We start from the raw sequence: 24,549 nt of genomic DNA on the forward strand, positions 1-24,549 counted from the left end.
ATTTAGGTAATGTAATGGTCATGATGATGCTCCTTTCTGTTTGTGTGTGTGTGTGTGTGTGTGTGTGTGTGTGCGTGCGTGCGTGCGTGCGTGCGTGCGTGCGTTTGAGTGTATTAGCTCTCTGCCAACACTCTTAACCCCCCCCCCCATTTACCCCCCATTCAGAGCCTCTGATTCGCTGATTCAGCAGTGGATCCATATTTCTAATAGATTGCAGAAATCTTCATTAATGCATATTGAGAGATTGTAAAAGGCTGTCTGCAGGGAGACCGAGTACACGTACTGAGGGAAGTCTGGTATCTCAGTGGTCGTTTATCATACTAGTGCTACTGTGCTGAAAGTTGTTGTGTTGTTTGTTTTGTCTATGTAGATGGATCCACATGCATACATCAGTCTATATTTAATATTACTATAGTGCTGGACGTTGTTGTTTTGCCTACGTAGATGTTTCCACACGCACGCATACAGGTAACTGGCAAAATAAAGGAAACACCAACATAAATCGTCTTAATAGGGCGTTGGGTCACCACAAGCCAGAACAGCATCAATGCACCTTGGCATAGATTCTACTAGTGTGTGGAACTATATTGGAGGGATGGGACACCATTATTCCACAATTCCATAATTTGGTGTTTTGTTGAGGGTGGTGGAATGTGCTGGCTCAGGCGCAGCTCCAGAATGTCCCATAAGTGTTCAATTGGGTTGAGATCTGGTGACTGAGAAGGCCATGGCATATGGTTTACATAATTTTCACGCTCATCAAACCATTCAGTGACCACTCGTGCCCTGTGGATGGGAGCATTGCCATCAGGATAAATCTGCTTCACCATAGGTTGAAGTTTATCCCTCAGAATGGTTGTGTATTTATTGGTATTTTATTTTTATTTTTTTTATTTCACCTTTATTTAACCAGGTAGGCTAGTTGAGAACAAGTTCTCATTTGCAACTGCGACCTGGCCAAGATAAAGCATAGCAGTGTGAACAGACAACAACACAGAGTTACACATGGAGTAAACAATAAACAAGTCAATAACATGGTAGGAAAAAGAGAATCTATATACAATGTGTGCAAAAGGCTTGAGGTAGGCAATAAATCGAATAATTACAATTTAGCAGATTAACACTGGAGTGATAAATCATCAGATGATCATGTGCAAGAAGAGATACTGGTGTGCAAAAGAGCAGAAAAGTAAATAAATAAAAGCAGTATGGGGGTGAGGTAGGTAAATTGGGTGGGTAGTTTACAGATGGACTATGTACAGCTGCAGCGATCGGTTAGCTGCTCGGATAGCAGATTTTTAAAGTTGTTGAGGGAGATAAAAGTCTCCAACTTCAGAGATTTTTGCAATTCGTTCCAGTCGCAGGCAGCAGAGAACTGGAAGGAAAGGCGTCCAAATGAGGTTTTGGCTTTAGGGATGATCAGTGAGATACACCTGCTGGAGCGCGTGCTACGGGTGGGTGTAGCCATCGTGACCAGTGAACTGAGATAAGGCGGCACTTTACCTAGCATAGCCTTGTAGATGACCTGGAGCCAGTGGGTCTGACGACGAACATGTAGCGAGGGCCAGCCGACTAGGGCATACAGGTCGCAGTGGTGGGTCGTATAAGGTGCTTTAGTAACAAAACGGATGGCACTGTGATAAACTGCATCCAGTTTGCTGAGTAGAGTATTGGAAGCTATTTTGTAGATGACATCGCCGAAGTCGAGGATCGGTAGGATAGTCAGTTTTACTAGGGTAAGTTTGGCGGCGTGAGTGAAGGAGGCTTTGTTGCGGAATAGAAAGCCGACTCTAGATTTGATTTTGGATTGGAGATGTTTGATATGAGTCTGGAAGGAGAGTTTGCAGTCTAGCCAGACACCTAGGTACTTATAGATGTCCACATATTCTAGGTCGGAACCGTCCAGGGTGGTGATGCTAGTCGGGCGTGCGGGTGCAGGCAGCGAACGGTTGAAAAGCATGCATTTGGTTTTACTAGCATTTAAGAGCAGTTGGAGGCCACGGAAGGAGTGTTGTATGGCATTGAAGCTCGTTTGGAGGTTAGATAGCACAGTGTCCAGGGAAGGGCCGGAAGTATACAGAATGGTGTCGTCTGCGTAGAGGTGGATCAGGGAATCGCCCGCAGCAAGAGCAACATCATTGATGTATACAGAGAAAAGAGTCGGCCCGAGAATTGAACCCTGTGGTACCCCCATAGAGACTGCAAGAGGACCGGACAACAGGCCCTCCGATTTGACACACTGAACTCTGTCTGCAAAGTAGTTGGTGAACCAGGCCAGGCAGTCATTAGAAAAACCGAGGCTATTGAGTCTGCCGATAAGAATATGGTGATTGACAGAGTCGAAAGCCTTGGCCAGGTCGATGAAGACGGCTGCACAGTAATGTCTTTTATCGATGGCGGTTATGATATCGTTTAGTACCTTGAGCGTGGCTGAGGTGCACCCGTGACCGGCTCGGAAACCGGATTGCACAGCGGAGAAGGTACGGTGGGATTCGAGATGGTCAGTGATCTGTTTGTTGACTTGGCTTTCGAAGACCTTAGCTAGGCAGGGCAGGATGGATATAGGTCTGTAACAGTTTGGGTCCAGGGTGTCTCCCCCTTTGAAGAGGGGAATGACAGCGGCAGCTTTCCAATCCTTGGGGATCTCAGATGATACGAAGGAGAGGTTGAACAGGCTGGTAATAGGGGGTGCGACAATGGCGGCGGACAGTTTCAGATTGTCCAGATTGTCAAGCCCAGCTGATTTGTATGGTTCCAGATTTTCCAGCTCTTTCAGAACATCTGCTATCTGGATATGGGTAAAGGAGAAGCTGGGGAGGCTTGAGCGAGTAGCAGCGGGCCGGGCGGGGCTGCTGGCCAAGGTTGGAGTCCCCAGGTGGAAGGCATGGCCAGCCATTGAGAAATGTTTGTTGAAGTTTTCGATTATCACGGACTTATCAGTGGTGACCGTGTTATCTAGCCTCAGTGCAGTGGGCAGCTGGGAGGAGGTGCTCTTGTTTTCCATGGACTTTACAGTATCCCAGAACTTTTTGGAGTTAGAGCTACAGGATGCAAATTTCTGCTTGAAAAAGCTGGCCTTTGCTTTCCTGACTGACTGCGTGTATTGGTTCCTGACTTCCCTGAACAGTTGCATATCACGGGGGCTCTTCGATGCTATCGCAGTTCGCCACAGGATGTTTTTGTGCTGGTCGAGGGCAGTCAGGTCTGGAGTGAACCAAGGGCTATATCTGTTCTTGGTTCTGCATTTTTTGAATGGAGCATGCTTGTCTAATATGGTGAGGAAGTAACTTTTAAAGAATGACCAGGCATCCTCAACTGACGGGATGAGGTCAATATCCTTCCAGGGTACCCGGGCCAGGTCGATTAGAAAGGCCTGCTCGCAGAAGTTTTTCAGTGAGCGTTTGACAGTGATGAGGGGTGGTCGTTTGACCGTGGACCCGTGGCGGATACAGGCAATGAGGCAGTGATCGCTGAGATCTTGATTGAAGACAGCAGAGGTGTATTTGGAGGGCAAGTTGGTCAGGATAATGTCTATTAGGGTGCCCATGTTTACGGATTTAGGGTTGTACCTGGTGGGTTCCTTGATGATTTGTGTGAGATTGAGGGCATCAAGCTTAGATTGTAGGACTGCCGGGGTGTTAAGCATATCCCAGTTTAGGTCACCTAACAGAACAAACTCTGAAGCTAGATGGGGAGCGATCAATTCACAGATGGTGTCCAGGGCACAGCTGGGAGCTGAGGGGGGTCGGTAGCAGGCGGCAACAGTGAGAGACTTATTTCTGGAGAGATTAATTTTTAAAATTAGAAGTTCGAACTGTTTGGGCATAGACTTGGAAAGTATGACAGAACTTTGCAGGCTATCTCTGCAGTAGATTGCAACTCCTCCCCCTTTGGCAGTTCTATCTTGACGGAAAGTGTTATAGTTGGGTATGGAAATCTCAGAGTTTTTGGTGGCCTTCCTAAGCCAGGATTCAGACACGGCAAGGACATCAGGGTTGGCAGAGTGTGCTAAAGCGGTGAGTAAGGCAAACTTAGGGACGAGGCTTCTGATGTTGACATGCATGAGGCCAAGGCTTTTTCGATCACAGAAGTCAACAAATGAGGGTGACTGGGGACATGCAGGGCCTGGGTTTACCTCCACATCACCCGAGGAACAGAGGAGCAGAAGGATGAGGGTGCGGCTAAAGGCTATCAAAACTGGTCGCCTAGAGCGTTGGGGACAAGGAATAAAAGGAGCAGATTTATGGGCGTGGTAGAATAGATTCTGGGCATAATGTGCAGACCAGGGTATGGTGGGGCACGGGTACAGCGGAGGCAAGCCCAGGCACTGGGTGATGATAAGAGAGGTTGTATCTCTGGACATGCTGGTCTCAATGGGTGAGGTCACCGCATGTGTGGGGGGTGGGACAAAGGAGGTATCAGAGGTACGGAGAGTGGAACTACGGGGTCCATTGCAAACCAAAACAATGATAAATAGCCTGAACAACAGTATGCAAGGCATATTGATATTTGAGAGAGACATACAATAAGGCATAAAGTGATTGCAGGTCATGATTGGGAGAGCTAGCTAAAACAGCAGGTCAGATAACAGCAGCTAGTCAGCTAACACAGCAGCAGAAGGTAAAAATGGCGACGACTGGGCAGAGAGGGTCGGATTAACTACACACAGATCCTGAGTTAAGGCACAGAGCCGACAGATAAAACACAAATAAACAGAATGGAGTACCGTGAATTAATGGACAGTCAAGCAGGCATAAGATATGTAGCCAAGTGATCATAGTGTCCAGGGGGCAGCCGTAGATGGAGTAGTGAGGCCTCCACTAAGCTAGCCCGCGGCGTTTAAAGTTAGTAGCCCGGGGGGGTGGTCTGCTCAGACGGAGGGGGTCTGCTCAGACGGAGGCCGGTTGAGGGCACAGCGGATGGGGTATTTGTCTGCAGTCCAGACGTGGTCGTGTCGACAGAGAATCCAAGCCGGATGGCGTTGGCGAAAGAGAGGTTGTGAGTTGTAGAATTGTGTTTGCTAACTGGTGCTAGCTTCGTGATTCAGACAGCTAGTCATGGGTAGCAAGCTAGCAGAAGATGGAGGTCTGTTTTTAGCCACGCCGTGCAATTCCGTCGGTAGATTAGTGGGGTTCCGTGTGGTAGAGGGGACCAATCCAATTGTCAAAATAGTTATAGTGGCCTAAGAAGATTGTTCGATAGACCGATAGACCATGGCCTTACTTTGCTCTCTAAGGGGTTGAGTGGACCTAAACCATGCCAGGAAAAAGTACCCCACACCATAACAGAGCCGCCAGAACCCTCATTTACCCAAGAGTTTCCTTTATTTTGGCAGTTACCTGCAGGTCCATAGGTAATATTACTATCAAATGACATCCACACATACAGTTCCAGTCGAAATGTTGGACACGCCGACTCATTCAAGGGTTTTCTTTATTTTTACTACTATGATATAAACATGTGGAATCATGTAGTATCCAAAAAGTGTTAAGCAAATCAAGATCTATTTATATTTGAGATTCTTCAAAGTTGCCACCCTTTGCCTTGATGAGAACTTTGCACACTCTTGAAATTCTTTCAACCAGCTTCATGAGGTAGTGTCACGATCGTGTGGGAGTGAGACGGACCAAAACGCAGCATGTGGAAAATAAGCCATCTTCTTTTATTCTTGAAGAAGGCAAAACGAAACAAAACACTTTCAAACTAACAAAACAACAAACGACCGTGAAGCTAATAACGTAGTGCACACACACACAGGCTACAAACGTTCAGACATAGACAATTCCCCACAACAAACTAAAGCCTATGGCTACCCTAAATATGGCTCCCAATCAGAGACAACAGAAACCAGCTGTCTCTAATTGGGAACCCATTCAGGCAACCATAGACTTTCCTAGACAACTACACACAACATAGACACTGCTAGACAACTATACTAAACATAAACCCAACTACTCTAAATAAACCCCCTAAACCTTACAATCACCCTGGACACTACAAAACCCACATAAATACCCATGTCACACCCTGACCTAACTAAAATAATAAAGAAAACAAAGAATACTAAGGCCAGGGCGTGACAGGTAGTCACCTGGAAGGCATTTCAAGTAACAGGTATGTATTTCTAAAAGTTAATTTGTGGAATTTCTTTCCTTGTTAATTAAAGCGTTGGAGCCAATCAGTTAGGGGTGGTATACAGAAGATAGCCCTATTTAGTAAAATACCAAGTTCATATTATGGCAGGAAAAGCTCAAATAAGCAAAGACAAACAACTGTCCATCATTACTTTAAGACATGGTCTGTCAATGCAGAAAATGTTAAGAACTTTGAAAGAACCATCAAGCGCTATAATGATACTGGCTCTCATGAGGACCGCCACAGGAAAGGAAGACCCAGATTTACCTCTGCTGCAGAGGATCAGTTAATTAGAGTGAAAGTGCACCTCAGGTTGCAGCCCAAATAAATGCTTCACAGAGTTCAAGTAACAGACACATCTCAACATGAACTGTTCGGAGGAGACGGCGTAAATCAGGCCTTCATGGTTCAATTCCTGCAAAGAAACCACTAATAAAGGATAACCAATAAGAAGAGGAGACTTGCTTGGGCCAAGAAATACAAGCAATGGACATTAGACTGGGGGAAATCTGTCCTTTGGTCTGATGAGTCCAAATTTGAGGATTTTGGTTCCAACCATCGTGTCTTTGTGAGATGCAGCGTAGGTGCAAGTGAAGATGATCTCCACATGTGTGGTTCACACTGTGAAGCATGGAGGAAGAGGTGTGATGGTGTGGGGGTGCATTGTTGGTGAAACTGTCTGTGATTTATTTGTGAAAAAATTTAATGTTCTATATATACAGTATATATAAATATATTTGTATTACTTTATATATTATTTATTTATTTTCAGAGGGTGTTGCAGCATCCTGAGCACCCCTATGTCTGTCGGGGGGCATTTTGGGTACTGTTTAGTGCTTGAAAAAGAAAAAAATAATATGTTAACTGTTCTGGTGCTTGGATTGGCTAGTTTTAGTGTCTGTTTTAAGATTTATTCTCTATTTCTCCATAGGTAGCAGGTATGAAAGGCATGCTGATCGCAAACAGGAGGCTAGACAACCAGGTGAAGACCCACATCACCTACAACAAGGGCCGTGATTGGAGGTTGCTGCAGGCCCCGGCGACAGACCTGGCTGGCAACGACATTCACTGTATACTGGTGAGTTATACTGAAGCTAACAGGGAAGGCTCATCGTTGTGGTGATCATACATGATCTAAGACTCTTTGAAGTGCTTTCCCAGACCCAGATTAAGCCTAGTCCATTAGTTAAAAAAGCATACTCAATTGATAATCTCCAATGGCAGTTTATTTTAATCCAGGAATATGTGTTCAGTTCCCTTCAAGGTATGTACATCAATGATAACAGTCGCGTTGCATCACACACTCAAGTAAGTTTGCCTACTCATCTTAACGGAAAGGGAATTACTTTACGTAATCACATTTAAACTATGATATGAAGACAAATTGTGTACACACTCCTTGTTATTTACAGTTATTATTCATTTAAGTGCCCTATCTTTCCTTTTATCCCATGTGACGTGACTGTAAAGGATGACTAGAACTTTGAGCAATTAGCAGTAAGAGTTCATTCTGCTTAAAAGCATAGGGAGGCAATTGTAGGGGCTGCACGCTGTACGCTGAGTGGGCTACAGGTTGAATACAATTGTGCATTCATGTGACATTCTAATTACAAATGATTTTTGATTACACTGTCAAATCCCATTACCCTTGGTGTCCTTACGGCAAAGATTAAAGCAGCCATTTTTTGGGTGGGGGGGGTTGGGGGCTCTGTGAACAGATATGATTGTCTTTTGTTGTCGGCTCGCCGCTGAGACTTGACTTGATGATTTCATTAAAAAATCCTCCCTCTGTCTCTGTATTAATGACGGATAACGACAATTACAACAAACTATAGAGGCGCATCATGGTTTTTCGGAGGGAGGCTGCGGGAATTGGCTTAGTTCTGTTTAGTTTTATTCATGTATTGTTAGCCAAATATAGTTTGTTGTATTGTTAACTGCCTATGTTAGCATTGTTGTTAGCATTTGGTGTAAATGTAAGTCGCTGGAAGACTTCAGAATCAAAAGGATTCTATTAGTCTGTATCTTCAGGCTTTTCGGAGATGAAGACAGCATAGCAGCTTTTCTTTTCCTTATCTAAAGGACCTTCTCTTGAAATAAAAAGCAAATGCATTGTGCACCGTTAAAGATCAACCCTGTAGTGTTCTATGTAACACTGGGGATTTGATTGACCAGTGTTGTAACGGTCCTGACCAGTTTTATGTTGTTTTTGTATGTGTAATTGGTCAGGGCGTTAGTTTTGGGTGGGCAGTCTATGCTATCTGTTTCTATGTTGGTTTTGGGTTGCCTGGTATGGCTCTTGATTAGAGGCAGGTGGTTTGCGTTTTCCTCTAATTAAGAGTCATATTTAGGTAGGGCGTTCTCACTGTTTGTTTGTGGGTGATTGTCTCCTGTGTCGTGTCGATGTATGTACCATACGGGACTGTTTGGCTGTTCGTTTTCGTTTCGATGTCGTCTGTTTCCTGTCCGTGAGTTTACGTGTAGTTATGTAGTTTATGTTCAGGTTTCGTCAACGTCGTTTTCTTGTTTTGTTATTTCGTAAGTGTATTTGTTTTCGTGTTGCCATCATCGTCGTTAAATAAAAGTATGGCTTATTTCCCTACTGCTGCATTTTGGTCTGATGATCCTTCTCTCCTCACCTCGTCCGAGGATGAGGAGAGTGACAGCCCTAACAGAATCACCCACCAAATTAGGACCAAGCGGCAAGGGAAAGCTCGACAGGGCAACAAGGACTTCTGGACTTGGGAGCAGATATTGAATGGAGAAGGTCCCTGGGCTAAGGCAGGAGAGAATCGCCGCTCTCAGGAAGAGAGGGAGGCAGCTAAAGCCCAGGAGCGGTGGTTTGAGGAGGCAGCAAGGAGACGTGGCTGAAAGCCCGAAAAGCCATGGGAGCAGCTGGAGGCACTGAGGAGAGCAGAGGCTACCGGAGAGAGGAACCGGAGCTATGAGGGAACGCGTCTGGCACGGAAGCCCAAAAAGCCCGTAAGTAACTCCCAAAAATTTCTTGGGGGGGGGGCTAAGAGGTAGTGGGCCAAGGGCAGGTAGGAGACCTGCGCCCACTTCCCAGGCTTACCGTGGAGAGCGGGAGTACGGGCAGGCGCCGTGTTACGCAGTAGAGAGCACGGTGTCTCCTGTACGAGTGCATAGCCCAGTGCGGGTTATTCCACCTCCCCGCACTGGTAGGGCTAGATTGGGTATTGAGCCAGGTGTCATGAGGCCGGCTCAACGCGTCTGGTCTCCAGTGCGTCTCCTCGGGCCGGCATACATGGCACCGGCCTTACGCATGGTTTCCCCGGTTCGCCTACATAGGCCGGTGCGGGTTATTCCACCACCTTCTTCCACCACCTTCCACCTTATTCCACCTATTCCACCTCTTATTCCACCTATTCCACCACTGGTCGGGCGACCGGGAGCATTCAACCAGGTAAGGTTGGGCAGGTTCAATGCTCAAGAGTGCCAGTACGCCTCCACGGTCCGGTATTTCCGGCGCCACCTCCCCGCCCCAGCCTAGTACCTACAGTGCCTACACTACGCACTAGGCTACCAGTGCGTATCCTGAGCCCTGTTCCTCCTCCACGCACTCTCCCTGTAGTGCGTGTATCTAGCTCGGTGCCTCCAGTTCCGGCACCACGCACTAAGCCACCTGTGCGTCTCCAGAGTCCAGAGCCCTGTACACACTGTATCTTCTCCCCCTACTAATCCTGATGTGCTTGTCCTCAGCCCGGTGTCACCAGTGCCGGTACCTCACATTAGGTATAGAGTGGGCTTTGAGAATACAGTGTGCCCTGTTCCTGCTCCCCGCACTAGTAGGAAGGTGCTTATCCTTAGCCCGGTGCCTCCAGTTCCGGCACCACGCACCAGGTCTACAGTGCGCCGTATCCGGCCAGAGCCATCTGTCTCCCCAGCGCCATCTGAGCCATCCGTCTCCCCAGCGCCATCTGAGCCATCCGTCTCCCCAGCGCCATCTGAGCCATCCGTCTCCCCAGCGCCGTCTGAGTCATCCGTCTGCCAGGAGCCTGCAAAGCCGCCCGTCTGCCATGAGCCTGCAAAGCCGCCCGTCTGCCATGAGCCTACAGAGCCATCCGCCAGACAGGAGCCGCTAGAGCCGTCAGCCAGACAGGAGCCGCTAGAGCCGCCCGCCAGACAGGATCTGCCAGAGCCGCCCGCCAGACAGGATCTGCCAGAGCCGCCCGCCAGACAGGATCTGCCAGAGCCGCCAACCAGACAGGATCTGCCAGAGCCGCCAACCAGACAGGATCTGCCAGAGCCGCCAACGAGACAGGATCTGCCAGAGCCGTCAGAGAGCCATGAGCAGCCAGAGACGTCAGAGAGCCATGAGCAGCCAGAGCCGTCAGAGAGCCATGAGCAGCCAGAGCCGTCAGAGAGCCATGAGCAGCCAGAGCCGTCAGAGAGCCATGAGCAGCCAGAGCCGTCAGAGAGCCATGAGCAGCCAGAGCCGTCAGAGAGCCATGAGCGTCGAGAGCCGTCAGCCTGCCATGAGCGTCGAGAGCCGTCAGCCTGCCATGAGCGTCGAGAGCCGTCAGCCTGCCATGAGCATCGAGAGCCGTCGGCCTTCATAGACCTGCCAGAGTCCCTCAGCCAGGATCTGCCAGAGTTTATCAGCCGGGACCTGCCCCTTGTCCCGGTGTTGCCCCTTGTCCCGGTGCTGCCCCTTGTCCCGGTGCTGCCCCTTGTCCCGGTGCTGCCCCTTGTCCCGGTGCTGCCCCTTATCCCGGTGCTGCCCCTTATCCTGGTGCTGCCCCTTGTCCTGGTGCTACCCCTTGTCCCGGTGCTGCCCATTGTCCCGGTGCTGCCCATTGTCCCGGTGCTGTCCCTTGTCCCGGTGCTGTCCCTTGTCCCGGTGCTGCCCCTTGTTCCGGTGCTGCCCCTTGTCCCGGTGCTGCCCTTTGTCCCGGTGCTGCCCCTTCTCCTGGTGCTGGCTGTTTATTTAGGGGATGTGAGTTTTAGGGTGGGCATTGGGAGGGGAAGACAAAAACGGGGAGTGACTATGGTGGTGTGGGGACAGCGTCCAGAGCCGGAGCCACCACCGTGGTCACCTGCCCACCCAGACCCTCCCCTGGACTTTGTGCTGGTGCGCCCGGAGTTCCCACCTTGAGGGGGGGGTTATGTAACGGTCCTGACCAGTTTTATGTTGTTTTTGTATGTGTAATTGGTCAGGGCGTTAGTTTTGGGTGGGCAGTCTATGTTATCTGTTTCTATGTTGGTTTTGGGTTGCCTGGTATGGCTCTTGATTAGAGGCAGGTGGTTTGCGTTTTCCTCTAATTAAGAGTCATATTTAGGTAGGGCGTTCTCACTGTTTGTTTGTGGGTGATTGTCTCCTGTGTCGTGTCGATGTATGTACCATACGGGACTGTTTGGCTGTTCGTTTTCGTTTCGATGTCGTCTGTTTCCTGTCCGTGAGTTTACGTGTAGTTATGTAGTTTATGTTAAGGTTTCGTCAACGTCGTTTTCTTGTTTTGTTATTTCGTAAGTGTATTTGTTTTCGTGTTGCCATCATCGTCGTTAAATAAAAGTATGGCTTATTTCCCTACTGCTGCATTTTGGTCTGATGATCCTTCTCTCCTCACCTCGTCCGAGGATGAGGAGAGTGACAGCCTTAACAGAGTATAATGGCTTCGTCAAATATAATGGACTGTCCGTCATTTCTCAGCCCTTCTGTTCCCTCCATATCCAACTGAAATGTCTTAAAACCTCTACGTGCCAGGCAGCATATCAACCAAGGCCTCAGTACCGGGAATCATAGTGGCCACAGGTGAGAGAATACAGAATGAACATTTGATGTATTAGACTATATTCCCTTGATGTCCACTTATGTGGAAATTCACTTGGCTGAATAGAAAGACATTTCTATTCAATTTAGGTAATGGTACAAAAGGAGAATAACTGTATCTTTTCCAGGTCAGTGCTGAAATTCCATTTGACTGTGAATATTATGATGATTATCCAATCCCTAACATTACTGATAGGGATCTGCAGGTCCTGCTATAAACAACTCATCTTTGATTGTGTAGGAAAATATTGTATCTTAGCAACAACCACAAAAAATGACTTACATCCAGGAATATGCTTTCTTGATCTCTGTCCTCAAACAATATTTGCTCTGTCACCAAAACAATAGTTTGTCCCCTCCACCTATCCTCTAATCTCTTAATGGATCTGTGAGATCCCTAAGCCACTGTGAGCCTGTATAAATGTACTGAATCTGTCCAGAGACACACTATAACACTTCTGATGTTTGATGTTAGGTTTTGGTGACGCACAGTCACCCGGTTTATTTAAGTGGGCCAGTGCAGATTGAGAACACATGACACAGTTTATTATGTTTGTGTGTGAGTGTGAGTTCGGGTATCTCTACATAACCCTCTGCCTCGGCCCAGTGAAGCACTCGCCCTTGCGCCATCACACACACATGAACACACACTCACACGTACACACACACACACAAGTTAGCTGGTGCAGAGAGAGATCAGTTGGTGAACCTGACAAACATGATGCAGCTCAAAACTCATGTTTGTTGTATTTTTACCACAGGGAATATTGAGTCTGAGCTGTCGTACAATAATGTTGGAATGTTCATCTCATCTGATGCTGGTAACGACTGTAGACGTGAGTTTAGACACTGAATATTGTAAACTGGAGAATAAGTAATTTGGACATGAACTGCTGTCTCTGCCTTTTGATCATGAGGTGTTTTGAAACTCCCAGTATTCAGCAGTAAACTGCTGTAGTGTCTTACATCCAGAGATAGATGTGTACACTAGGTATATTGTACAAACTGTATGTAAATATTCTATTCTATTGAATTGTCTGTGTGTACTCTTTCAGATATTCGAGAAGGAACACAACATCTTGTTTATGGATGATGAGGGGCCCTTGTCATTGTAAACATTTACCGGAGGTTTAACAGTAGGTTAAAACCTAAATCAGTGTTTGTATCTCTGTAAATTGGTTGCTGTAATATGTTATCACTTCTATTGATGTCAAGAAAACGTTTTTTATTTAACTTCATCTGTTGATTAAAGACAGTATTCAAGGTTGGAACACCTTGCAAAGCACAAACATATGCAATAAATATACTACAAGTACATCAGAAATCAATTTGTGGGAAAGTGTTCTTCACTAAGTCTCCTTTTAGTACTTTAACATATTGCCCAATCTCTTCTAAGTTGGAGCTCCCACGTTTTGCCTCAGTGATGAACAACTCAACTGAAACCACATCTCTTCTTCTTATCTCACTTTTAGAAAACATTTAGAAATCACTTTTAGCACCAGTCAAGAGTGGAGGATTCCTTCCTTCCTGGTTGTGTCACCGAGATGATTAAAGTGCACTAGTGGAGGAAAGGAACACAGTAGAAGCTTTCATAGCAGACCATGGTTCAAGTAGAATTTGTTTCATTTCAGAGTTTAATTGAGCCATTTGATTGTCTGGAGTGCCAGATGTGCAGAGTTTGCACTTTTGGGCAGATTCCATTGGATCCATTAGACCAGGCAGGCTCAATAACGGGCAGCTAAAGTATACAGTGCCTTGCAAAAGTATTCACCCCCCTTGGCATTTTTCCTATTTTGTTGCATAACAATCTGTAATTTAAATGGATTTTGATTTGGACTTCATGTAATAGACATACACAAAATAGTCCAAATTGGTGAGGTGAAATTAAAAAAATTACTTATTTCAAAAAAGTCAAAAACAAAAAAAAAACGGAGAAGTGGTGTGTGTGTATGTATTCAACCCCTTTGCTATGAAGCCCCTAAATATGATCTGGTGCAACCAATTACATTAAAAAGTCACTTAATTAGTTAAATAAAATCCACCTTTGTGCAATTTAAGTGTCAAATGATCTGTCACATGATCTCAGTATATATACACCTGTTCTGAAAGTCCCCAGAGTCTGCAACACCACTAAGCAAGGGGCACCACCAAGCAAGTGACACCATGAAGACCAAGGAGCTCTCCAAACAGTTCAGGGACAAAGTTGTGGAGAAGTACAGATCAGGGGATCAGAGGCAACAGATCAGAGGCAACAAAGAGACCAAATATATCCCTAAAGGAACTGCAACGCTCCACACCAGAGATTGGAGTATCTGTCCATAGAACCACTTTAAGCCGTGCACTCCACAGAGCTGAGCTTTACGGAAGAGTGGCCAGAAAAAATCCCTTGCTGAAAAATAAGCAGACATGTTTGTTGTTCGCCAAAAGGCATGTGTGGGAGACTCCCCAAACATATGGAAGGAGGTACTCTGGTCAGAAGAGTCTAAAATTGAGCTTTTTGGCCATCAAGGAAAACGTGATGTCTGGCGCAAACCCAACACCTCTCATCACCGCAAGAACACCATCCCCACTGTGAAGCATGGTGGTGGTAGTATCATGCTGTGGGGATGTTTTACATCGGCAGGGACTGGGGAACTGGTCAGAATTGAATGAATGATGGATGGTGCTAAATACACGGAAATTCTTGCGGGAAACCTGTTTCAGTCTTCCAGAGATTTGAGACAAGGACGGAGGTTAACCATCCAGCGGGACAAGGACACTAAGCATACTGCTAAAGTAACACTCAAGTGGTTTAAGGGGAAACATTTAAATGTATTGGAATGGCCTAGTCAAAGCCCAGACCTCAATCCAATTGAGAATCTTTGGTATGACTTAAATATTGCTGTACACCAGCGGAACCCATCCAACTTGAAGGAGCTGGAGCAGTTTTTCCTTGAAGAATGGGAAAAAATCCCAGTGGTTAGATGTGCCAAGCTTATAGAGACATACCCCAAGAGACTTGCAGCTGTAATTGCTGCAAAAGGTGGCTCTACAAAGTATTGACTTTGTGGGGATGAATAGTTATGCACGCTCATGTTTTCTATTTTTGTCTTATTTCTTGTTTGTTTCGCAATAAAAAATATTTTGCATCTTCAAAGTGGTAGGCATGTTGTGTAAATCAAATGATACAAACCACCAACAAAAATCTATTTTAATTCCAGGTTGTAAGGCAAAAAATTTGGAAAAATGCCAAGAGGGGTGAATATTTTCGCATGCCACTGACTGTATTATCATTAGTTTTCATTCCTTCTTAGGCTACATGTTTTGCTCCTGACTCGTTTAGAGTTATTATGTTGTTTAATAACCTGTTGAAATGTCAAACGTCAATTGATAGTGACAGAATCACACATTACATCTCAAGCAAAGTACATGTTTTGTCTCCTCAGCTATAGAAGGTTGTAGCAGAGACTTTGAAAGTCATAAAGACAAACCAAAGATTTCCCATCTGCATTGGAGTCACGTCTTTACCCGCCATTTCACAGCTTGTTTCTAGCATTGCGGACTAATGCATCATTATAGTTCACTTTATATAATCAGGTCCATAAATGTTTTTCCCAAATTAACAAGTTAACAACGGGGTAGGCTTATGCATTTAGAATTGTTTTTATTTAAACCAAAGCTACAATACCCTCACATACCCCCTCAATTTGAGCCCTGGTTTTAACTTAATACACCAAGCTCTTCACTGACACTGAGATATTCAAGGAGTGTTTGGTGTCCGAAGGACTTGGCTGACAAAGTCTATGGATAGTAGACTATAATTGAATCTGCCTAACAGGTAGGTCTACCTCTTATTTCTTGAATAGGAAGAAATAGACTCCAACACAAAGCCCTCTTGTTGTTAGTAGCCTAAAGTAAAATTAAACTAGTACTGCTTCATAGTAATGTAAGTTCTGTAAATTACTTTAATATGGCTTATTGTGAGGTCAAACACTGATAAGTAGCTTCATTATGGTCAACAAAATATATAGTTTTTATTAAAATCAAATCTATCAGTAGCAAGTTCACCTCCGGTCTTCCTTTTCATCTTTGTTCTCTCCCTCTCAAACTGAATCATTAGGCCAGTAGGCCTGGTCCGCGTGCACATACATATTATTTTTTGGACAAATAAAAAATCCAGAAGAAGCCTTTGATTCGCCTCCTAAAGTGCCACCTTACACAGCACAGTCATTTGTTAGTCAGCACAAAAGGGTTTACATCAGCAAGAGCAGGGCAGGCCGGGGCTCATGATTGGGAACGCCTATCCATTGCAGTGTGTAATGCAGTGTAACCTAGTTTTATATACATCATCCCAGCAGTGCAAAAACTTGCAAGGATGTACGTTTTCTTAGAAATATAACTTTGCCCTGTGCTTCTCCTTGAATGCTATTCGTAAAGCCTAGGCCTATAGCATTTTTGGTGCCTTGGGAAAGTGTTCAGACCCCTTGACTTTGGCAACGATTACAGCATTGAGTCTTCTTGGGTATGACGCTACAAGCTTGGCACACCTGTATTTTGTGAGTTTCTCCCATTCTTCTCTGCAGATCCTCTCAAGTTATGTCAGGTTGGATGTGGAGCGTTGCTGCACAGCTATTTTCAGGTCTCTCCAGATGTTGGATTGGGTTCAACTACGAGCTCTGGCTGGGCCACTCAAGGACATTCAGAAACTTGTCCTGAAGTTACTCCTGCGTTGTTTTGGCTGTGTGCTTAGGGTCGTTGTTCTGTTGCACAGTGAACCTTCGACACAGTCTGATGTCCTGAGTGCTCTGGAGCAGCTTTTCATCAAGGATCTGTACTTTGCCTCGATCCTGACAAGTCTCCCAGTCCCTGCCGTTGAAAAACATCCCCATAGCATGGTGCTGCCACCACAATGCTTCATTGTAGGCATGGTTCCAGGTTTCCTCCAAACGTGACACTTGGCATTCAGGCCAAAGAGTTCAATCAATCTTAGTTGCATCAGACCAGAGAATCTTGTTTCACATGGTCGGTGCCTTTTGTCAAACTCCAAGAGGGCTGTCATGTGCATTTTACTGAGGAATGGCTTCAGTCTGGCTACTCAACCATAAAGGCCTGTTTGGTGGAGTGCTGCAGAGATTGTTGTCCTTCTGGAAGGTTCTCCCATGTCCACAGAGGAACTATAGAGCTCTGTCAGAGTGACCATCGGGTTCTTGATCACCTCCCTGACCAAAGCTCTTCTCCCCCGATTGCTAGGTTTGGGTTGGCGGCCAACTCTGGAAGAGTCTTGGTGGTTCCAAACTTTTTCCATTTAAGAAGGATGGATGCCCCTGTAGTCTTGGGGATCTTCAACTTTGCCGAATTTCTTTGCTACCCTTCCCCAGATCTGTGCCTTGACAAAATCCTGTCTCGGAGCTTTATGGACGATTCCTTTGACCTCAAGGCTTGGTTTTTGCTTTGACGTGCTCTGTCAACTGTGGGACCTTATACAGACAGGTTTGGGCCTTTCCAAATAATGTCCAATCAATTGAATTTACCACAGGTGGAGTTCAATCAAGTTGGTGAAAATCATTCAAGGATGATCAATGGAAACAGGATGCACCTGAGCTCAATTTCGAGTCTCATGTCAAAGGGTCTGAATACTTATGTAAATAAGGTATTTCTGTTTTAGATGTTTAATACATTTTCAAAAATTATCAAAATACTGTTTTCACTTTGGCATTATGGGGAATTGTGTGTAGATTGCTGAGAATTTAGATTTAAAAAAAAATCCATTTTAGAATAAGGCTGTAACGTAACAAAATGTGGAAAAAGTCTGAATATTTTCCGAAGGCACTGGCTATGGATCATTTTATTGAGACCACACTAGGTGCACTTGATATTGCGTGCCCAGCAGAGAATCAGAAGGGCATCATCGGGCACACATCAAGATAATATAATAAGCAACTAATTCTCAAACCCTGAGAAATTTGACATTTAATCGATTACATTCCTGACCCTCCCCTGGACTAAATAAAAAAATACTAAACCCGACCCCTGACTGAAATGTTTTTCCATGGTAGATATCTATATGAAATGTAGACCGGGAAACCATTGCATGCTGGGAAAAGACCACGCAAAAGTCCTCTTTGCTGAGTTGTGTATCTGTCAGGCCCACAACTTTGAATGGTAATGATAGTATACTAGTGTAATAACTCACAATTGCAGTAAAATAGAAGACATGGAAACATTTCCTTTAAACTCAAATCTAAACATTAGTAGATAAACAGAAGTTCAGCATTCGTATGATGTTTTGTGTATGTTGTCCCATTTAAGCTAATTTTGCATTTAATACACTATTTCAGGATCCCATTCATTTAGAAGATGAGGGCTTTTAATAGGACTGCTGGGTTGTTTTTTTCATTTTCTAGTCAGGGAAGAGAAAAGCAATGATACATTTGTATATAAATGCCAGCGGTTTCAGGTCAGACTGTATGAGTTTTAATTGCAATCCATTAGTCTCCTGTGATAGTTGTTTTAACCTCAGCATCTACCCCGGATCCGGGAGCACCCCCCCACCCCCCCCCCCCCCCCACACTGATTAGCATCGCTAGCATAGTGTCACAATTAAATAGTAGCATCTAAATATCATTAAATCACAAGTCCAAGACACCTAATGAAAGATACAGATCCTGTGAATAAAGCCACCATTTCAGATTTTTAAAATGTTTTACAGGGAAGACAAAATGTGTAAATCTATTAGCTAACCACGTTAGCAAAAGACACCACTTTTCTAACTCCATCAGTTTCTTACTCCATCAGGTGCTATCACCAATTCGGCTAAACTAAGATATTGATAGCCACTAACCAAGAAAAAACCTCATCAGATGACAGTCTGATTACATATTTATGGTATAGGATAGGTTTGTTAGAAAAATGTGCATATTTCAGGTAGATATCATAGTTTACAATTGCACCCACCGTCACAAATGGACTAGAATAAATACATAGAGCAACGTGTTTACCTAATTACTAATCATCAAACATTTCGTAAAAATACACAGCATACACTAATCGAAAGACACAGATCCTGTGAATACAGACAATATTTCAGATTTTCTAAGTGTCTTACAGCGAAAACACAATAAATCGTTATATTAGCATACCACATACGCAAACGTTACCCGAGCACTGATTCTAGCCAAAGAGAGCGATATCATATCATCGCCAAAATATATTAATTTTTTCACTAACCTTCTCAGAATTCTTCCGATGACACTCCTGTAACATCATATTACAACATACATATACAGTTTGTTCGAAAATGTGCATATTTAGCCACCAAAATCATGGTTAGACAATGACAAAAGTTGCCCAGCTGGTCAGACAATGTCGTGCTCCATATTAGACAGTGATCTAGTCGTATACATAAATACTCATAAACGTGACAAAAAAATATAGGGTGGACAGCGATTGATAGACAATTTAATTCTTAATACAATCGCTGATTTACATTTTTTAAATTATCCTTACTTTTCAATACAGTTTGCGCCAAGCGAAGCTACGTCAAACAAAATGGCGTCATAAGCGATTAACATTTCTCGACAGAAACACGATTTATCATAATAAATTGTTCCTACTTTGAGCTGTTCTTCCATCAGAATCTTGGGCAAAGAATCCTTTCTTGGGTCTAATCATTTTACATTTTTACATTTTAGTCATTTAGCAGACGCTCTTATCCAGAGCGACTTACAGTAGAGTGCATACATTTTACATACTGAGACAAGGATATCCCTACCGGCCAAACCCCCCCTAACCCGGACGACGCTATGCCAATTGTGCGTCGCCCCACGGACCTCCCGGTTGCGGCCGGCTGCGACAGAGCCTGGGCGTGAACCCAGAGACTCTGGTGGCGCAGCTAGCATTGCGATGCAGTGCCCTAGACCACTGCGTCACCCGGGAGGCCGGGTGGCGTCTTTTGGTCGAAAGCTGTCCTCTTGCCATGTGGAAATGCCAACTGCGTTCGGCATGAACTGGAAACCTGCCCGGCTCTTCAAAAAGTCTCAGAAATAAATTTCCCAAAATGCGCACTAAACGGATATAAATTGCTATAAAACGGTTTAAATTAACTACCTTATGATGTTTTTAACTCCTATAACGAGTAAAAACATGACCTGAGAAATATTACTGGCTCCACTAATGCTTGGAAAAAGAACGGGTCGGTGTCCACCGTGCGTCCGGCGCAGCTGGAAAGGAGTTCCTACCTACACGTGTTTTTGTTTTATAGTGGCTGTGATTGGGCAATCGATACCATTCAAAGCGTCATCACGTAAAGGCATCCAGGGGAAGACGTAAGCAGTGTCCGTATCCTTATAGCATTCACAGTGGCCTTTAAACTGACTCCAGATCAGGGGCCAAAATGTGTGAAATCTGACTCCATGTCAGGGAAATTGCTGTAGAATGAGTTCTGTTCCACTCAGAGACAAAATTCCAACGCCTATAGAAACTAGAGACTGTTTTCTATCCAACAATAGTAATAATATGCACATTGTACGATAAAGAATTTAGTAGGAAGCCGTTTAATCTGTAATGCAATTATGCTAATGAGAAAACAGCACCCCCTGTAGTCGCAAGAAGTTAATTATTTTGGGAATGAAAATTTTTATGTGATACATTTCACAAACTTCCTGACCACATAGCATGTATCTCGCTCTCGCTCTCTCTCTCTCGCTCTCTCTCTCGTTCCCTCTCTCTCTCTTTCTCGCTTTCTCTCGCTCTCTCTCTCTATCTATCTCTACAGCTGGTGATAGAGACAGTGAAATTCAAAAATAAAAATAAATAAATATTTTTGAGAAACTTCAACATTCAGAGTGAATAACAATAAAACTTTTAATTGACTTTGAAGTGTACACAAAAGTCAAGGGTTGAAATGTTTACTGATTGTGCATTGTGTTAGAGGGTGACAATGCACCTGCCTGTTGTGCTGTTGTGCTGTGAACAAAAGGTCCAGGGGTTGATTCCAAAGTGGGACAGTGACTGGACTGAAATCAGAGGTTATATACTGAACGGAAATATAAATGCAACATGAGAAACAGTTCATATGAGGATATCAGTCAATTGGAAAAAAATCATCAGGCCATAAACTATGGATTTCACATGACTGGGAGTAAAGATATACATCTGTTGGTCATAGATACCTAAAAGAAATGGGCCTCACAATGGGCCTCGGGGCCTCGTCAAAGTATTTCTGTGCAAATTATATTTATCACGTTCCGTAAACAGCAGGTGTAGACTAACAATGAAATGCTTACTTACGGGCCCTTCCCAACAATTCAGAGAGAAAATATAGAAAAATAATAATAAATACATGATGAGTAACGATAACTTGGCTATATACACGGGGTACCAGTACCGAGTTGACATGCAAGGGTATGTGGTAATTGAGGTAGATATGTACATATAGAGTAGGTAGAGGTAAAGTGTTGATATTGATCACATTCTGTATGTGATTTGTTATAGTGATTATGGCTATGAACGGCGTAGAGAAGCGTCTACCAGCGTTCTGGTTCAACACAGCTGTTGTATCAAGGAGCTGCAGCCAAGGACAGAACTACCTCAACAGCACAGGGTGAGTTGTGCATAAAGACACTATTTTGTAGCGTTTCTATGTTGTCTATTCTAAGTGAAGGCAACCCTGCTGTATATTTCTGCTCAATGAAAGGTTAAATATTTTTCATTTGAATGTTTTCCATTTCATTTTGTAAAACATTATGTTGGTTATAATATGATCCATGTTAAAAAGCCTGAATAGGTATCACACATTTCAAAAGAGAGGTACAAAAACACATTAAAGCTTACAGTGGCTACAGTATCTCTCTGTATAGGTTGGCCAATGCTCGTCATCTTCCCGCTGTAATGAAATGCTGTCAGGGTGTCACATCTTCTGGCACGGCTCCTAGTGTGAATAGAGATATTGGCTATTTAGACCTGAGTCATTCACCAGACAGTAGATCTATACTGCGTGACATTGTGTACTGCTGAGAGCTACAAAGGTCTTTCAAGAGTCCTAGGACACAGATTAGGACGCCTGAGGATGTATGAGGTCTGAGGAGAATGGAAAATCCTTAATTTATGCATTCGCTTCCCCAAGGTTAAAGGTCAAGTTTTGTCTGGAGTTAGTAAGCATGTTGGAGTTTTGTCAATGTGACTGACAACTACTGTACGTCTTGTGTCACACATTAACTTTCAGGGTTAAAAGTCATGTCTTGTTTAGTAGTTACAAAGCATTTTCAAGTTTAATCAAATAATAGCAAGTCTTGTTCACTAGCTCTGTCACTTCCACAATCACTTTGAGGTTAAAAATAATATTTTTGCGATTTCTTGTAAAGCTTCATTGATGAACGTGACCAATGTTAACTAGTAGTGTCATGAAGCCATAACCTCATTAAACCATACTAAACATGTACTAACTCATTCAAATGGTATCTTCTTAAGGTACCGAAAAGTGGTGTCGAACAACTGCATCAAGGGAGTCAAGGACATGTACACACCCAGGAAGCAGATGTTTCCCAACAGGGCTCCAAAAGACCTTTCTCTCTCCACCAGAGAGGGCAAGCTTACCGCCGACCTGCACACCAATGTGACCTTCCTGGTGCATCTGGATGAGGTAGGAATGGGTCAAAAACCAAAATGGCCTCCTTTTTGTATATCATTCTTATGGGCATGTAGGACCCCAAATGAATGCCTTTGTATGCATCACTGTTATGAATTGCAATGATTTTTTACCTTAAGCCAAGGAATGTAAATCTACGTGTTTTGTATTGCTATCCATGGCTGTAAAAGTAGAACTAGCTTGTGGTGTACAACTCACTCACTGTAGGCCTGTTACTGAGTGAAATATGGATGCATTTCCAGGCATACGCCTGAAATTATCTCCCTGTTATGTCATCCCATACACCAAGTCCTGAAAGTTTGCCACACGCCATCACATCACATCACACACAGCTACAGGCCCCAAGCCCCGAGCCGAGAGACGGAGTAAGAGCTAAAGACCTAAGAGAGAGATGCACCCCTGGAGACCTTGTTATAGAGTGATAAACTCAGAGTAGTCTCCTTCTAGGGCCAGGGCCTTGCCTCGCTCCCCTCACTCCCAAGACACTGTTCAACCACCTCACATTAAATACAGGTGGAATAAGTGTGGTAGTGCTCTGCTCGGTGCGGCGGTGCTTTCCCCCTGCACTGCAGCTAAGAAGTAAGTGTCTCTCCCACGAGGTTACTCCCCGGGCCCAGCAGTAATATTACAGTGTGATGAGTTGAGGAAATGAAGATATATTTATTTCTTCAAGAGAGGCATCCTCTGATAAGAGAGACACATGCCATGTGGTCAAAACGTTTATGAAATGTATCTTATAATAATTCCAGTCCCAACAAAAATTCAAAACAACTATTACTATCACAAGTCAAGATTTCATTATCACAAAGTGATCTTATAGCATGTCATGTCTACACCAACCATAAATCAAATAAAATCATATTGTATTTGTCACATGCGCCGAATTCCACGTGTCGACCTTACAGTGAAATGCTTACTAACAAGCCCTTAACCAACAATGCAGTTTTAAGAAAATACCCCCAAAAAGGAAAAGATAAGAATAACAAATAATTAAAGAGCAGCAGTAAATAACAATATCAGGGCTACAGTATATACCGGGAGTACCGGTACAGAGTCAATGTGCGAAGGCACCGGTGTCGAGGTAATTGAGGTAATATGTACATGTAGGTAGAGTTATGAAAGTGACTATGCATAGATAATAACAGAGAGTAGCAGCAGCATAGAGGGTAGCCATTTAGTCTGGGTAGCCATTTGATTAGATGTTCAGGAGTCTTATGGCTTGGGGGTAGAAGCTGTTTAGAAGCCTCTTGGACCTAGACTTGGCACTCTGGTACCGCTTAACCAGAACAGATGGAATAATCCCAAAAGTGCCAATCCGTACATCTAGCTCTCCAAGCAGGCTCAATCAAACGCTCAAAGCATTTGAAAGAGAGCGGAAACTATTTGAACCCAGGTATGATACACCATCAGCACGACAGCACTGACATCACACTGTTTATACCATCCTTTGTGTGTTGACATTCACCTGAACAAGAGTCCTTTACACAGTCCTGCTGTGTCTGGACCTGAACTAACACAACCCCTTATTGTCAACCAGCACCGCTGTCCAGACCATGACACTTACCCTATTATGCATTTTGGATTTGGAGGCCCTCTGAGTCACACATGGAGCCACGGACACAAAGCTTGACATTTAGCCAGTAGACCAGCATCAGTCTCATGCAGATTAGCTAGTGATCCCAGGACACCTTGATAGAGAACTAGAAGTGTCCAGAGTGTGAACAACGAATACCAACAAAAGCCTGTGTTACATCGACGACACCGAAGACCTATTCCGGGTGCCAATATGGCAAAGGATAGTGGGCCATTACAGTTCCACACAGTAGCTATCACTGTAATCCTTTTCTTCCATTTTATTCTGCCTTTATTTATTCGGCTTATTCATAGTTTTACATTTTCTGGGCATAATGGCGTGAAATATACCCCCAGAAGCCTTCCCCCATACACAACCCTCCCGTGTTTTCACACTCTGCTGCGCTTGAAAAGAAGCAAAATAGAT

General features: G+C 44.4%; 1 protein-coding gene across 7 annotated transcripts in view; it reads left to right on the forward strand.

Annotated features, from left to right (window-relative positions):
- LOC129836180 (VPS10 domain-containing receptor SorCS1-like) overlaps nt 1–24,549 on the forward strand; it is a 278,341-nt gene that overhangs the window by 147,912 nt on the left and 105,880 nt on the right. For 2 of the 7 annotated variants that reach the window (XM_055902068.1, XM_055902063.1), the window contains exons 9-12: nt 7,067–7,213; nt 12,982–13,062; nt 21,398–21,506; nt 22,373–22,544. In XM_055902068.1, the coding sequence (XP_055758043.1) occupies nt 13,062; nt 21,398–21,506; nt 22,373–22,544 (282 nt within the window). In that variant the 5' untranslated portion in view covers nt 7,067–7,213; nt 12,982–13,061. The other 5 variants (XR_008756628.1, XM_055902033.1, XM_055902047.1 and 2 more) reach the window with 4 other exon arrangements.

The sequence above is a fragment of the Salvelinus fontinalis genome, chromosome 3, assembly GCF_029448725.1.
Source record: "Salvelinus fontinalis isolate EN_2023a chromosome 3, ASM2944872v1, whole genome shotgun sequence".
NCBI classification, from domain to species: Eukaryota; Metazoa; Chordata; class Actinopteri; order Salmoniformes; family Salmonidae; genus Salvelinus; species Salvelinus fontinalis.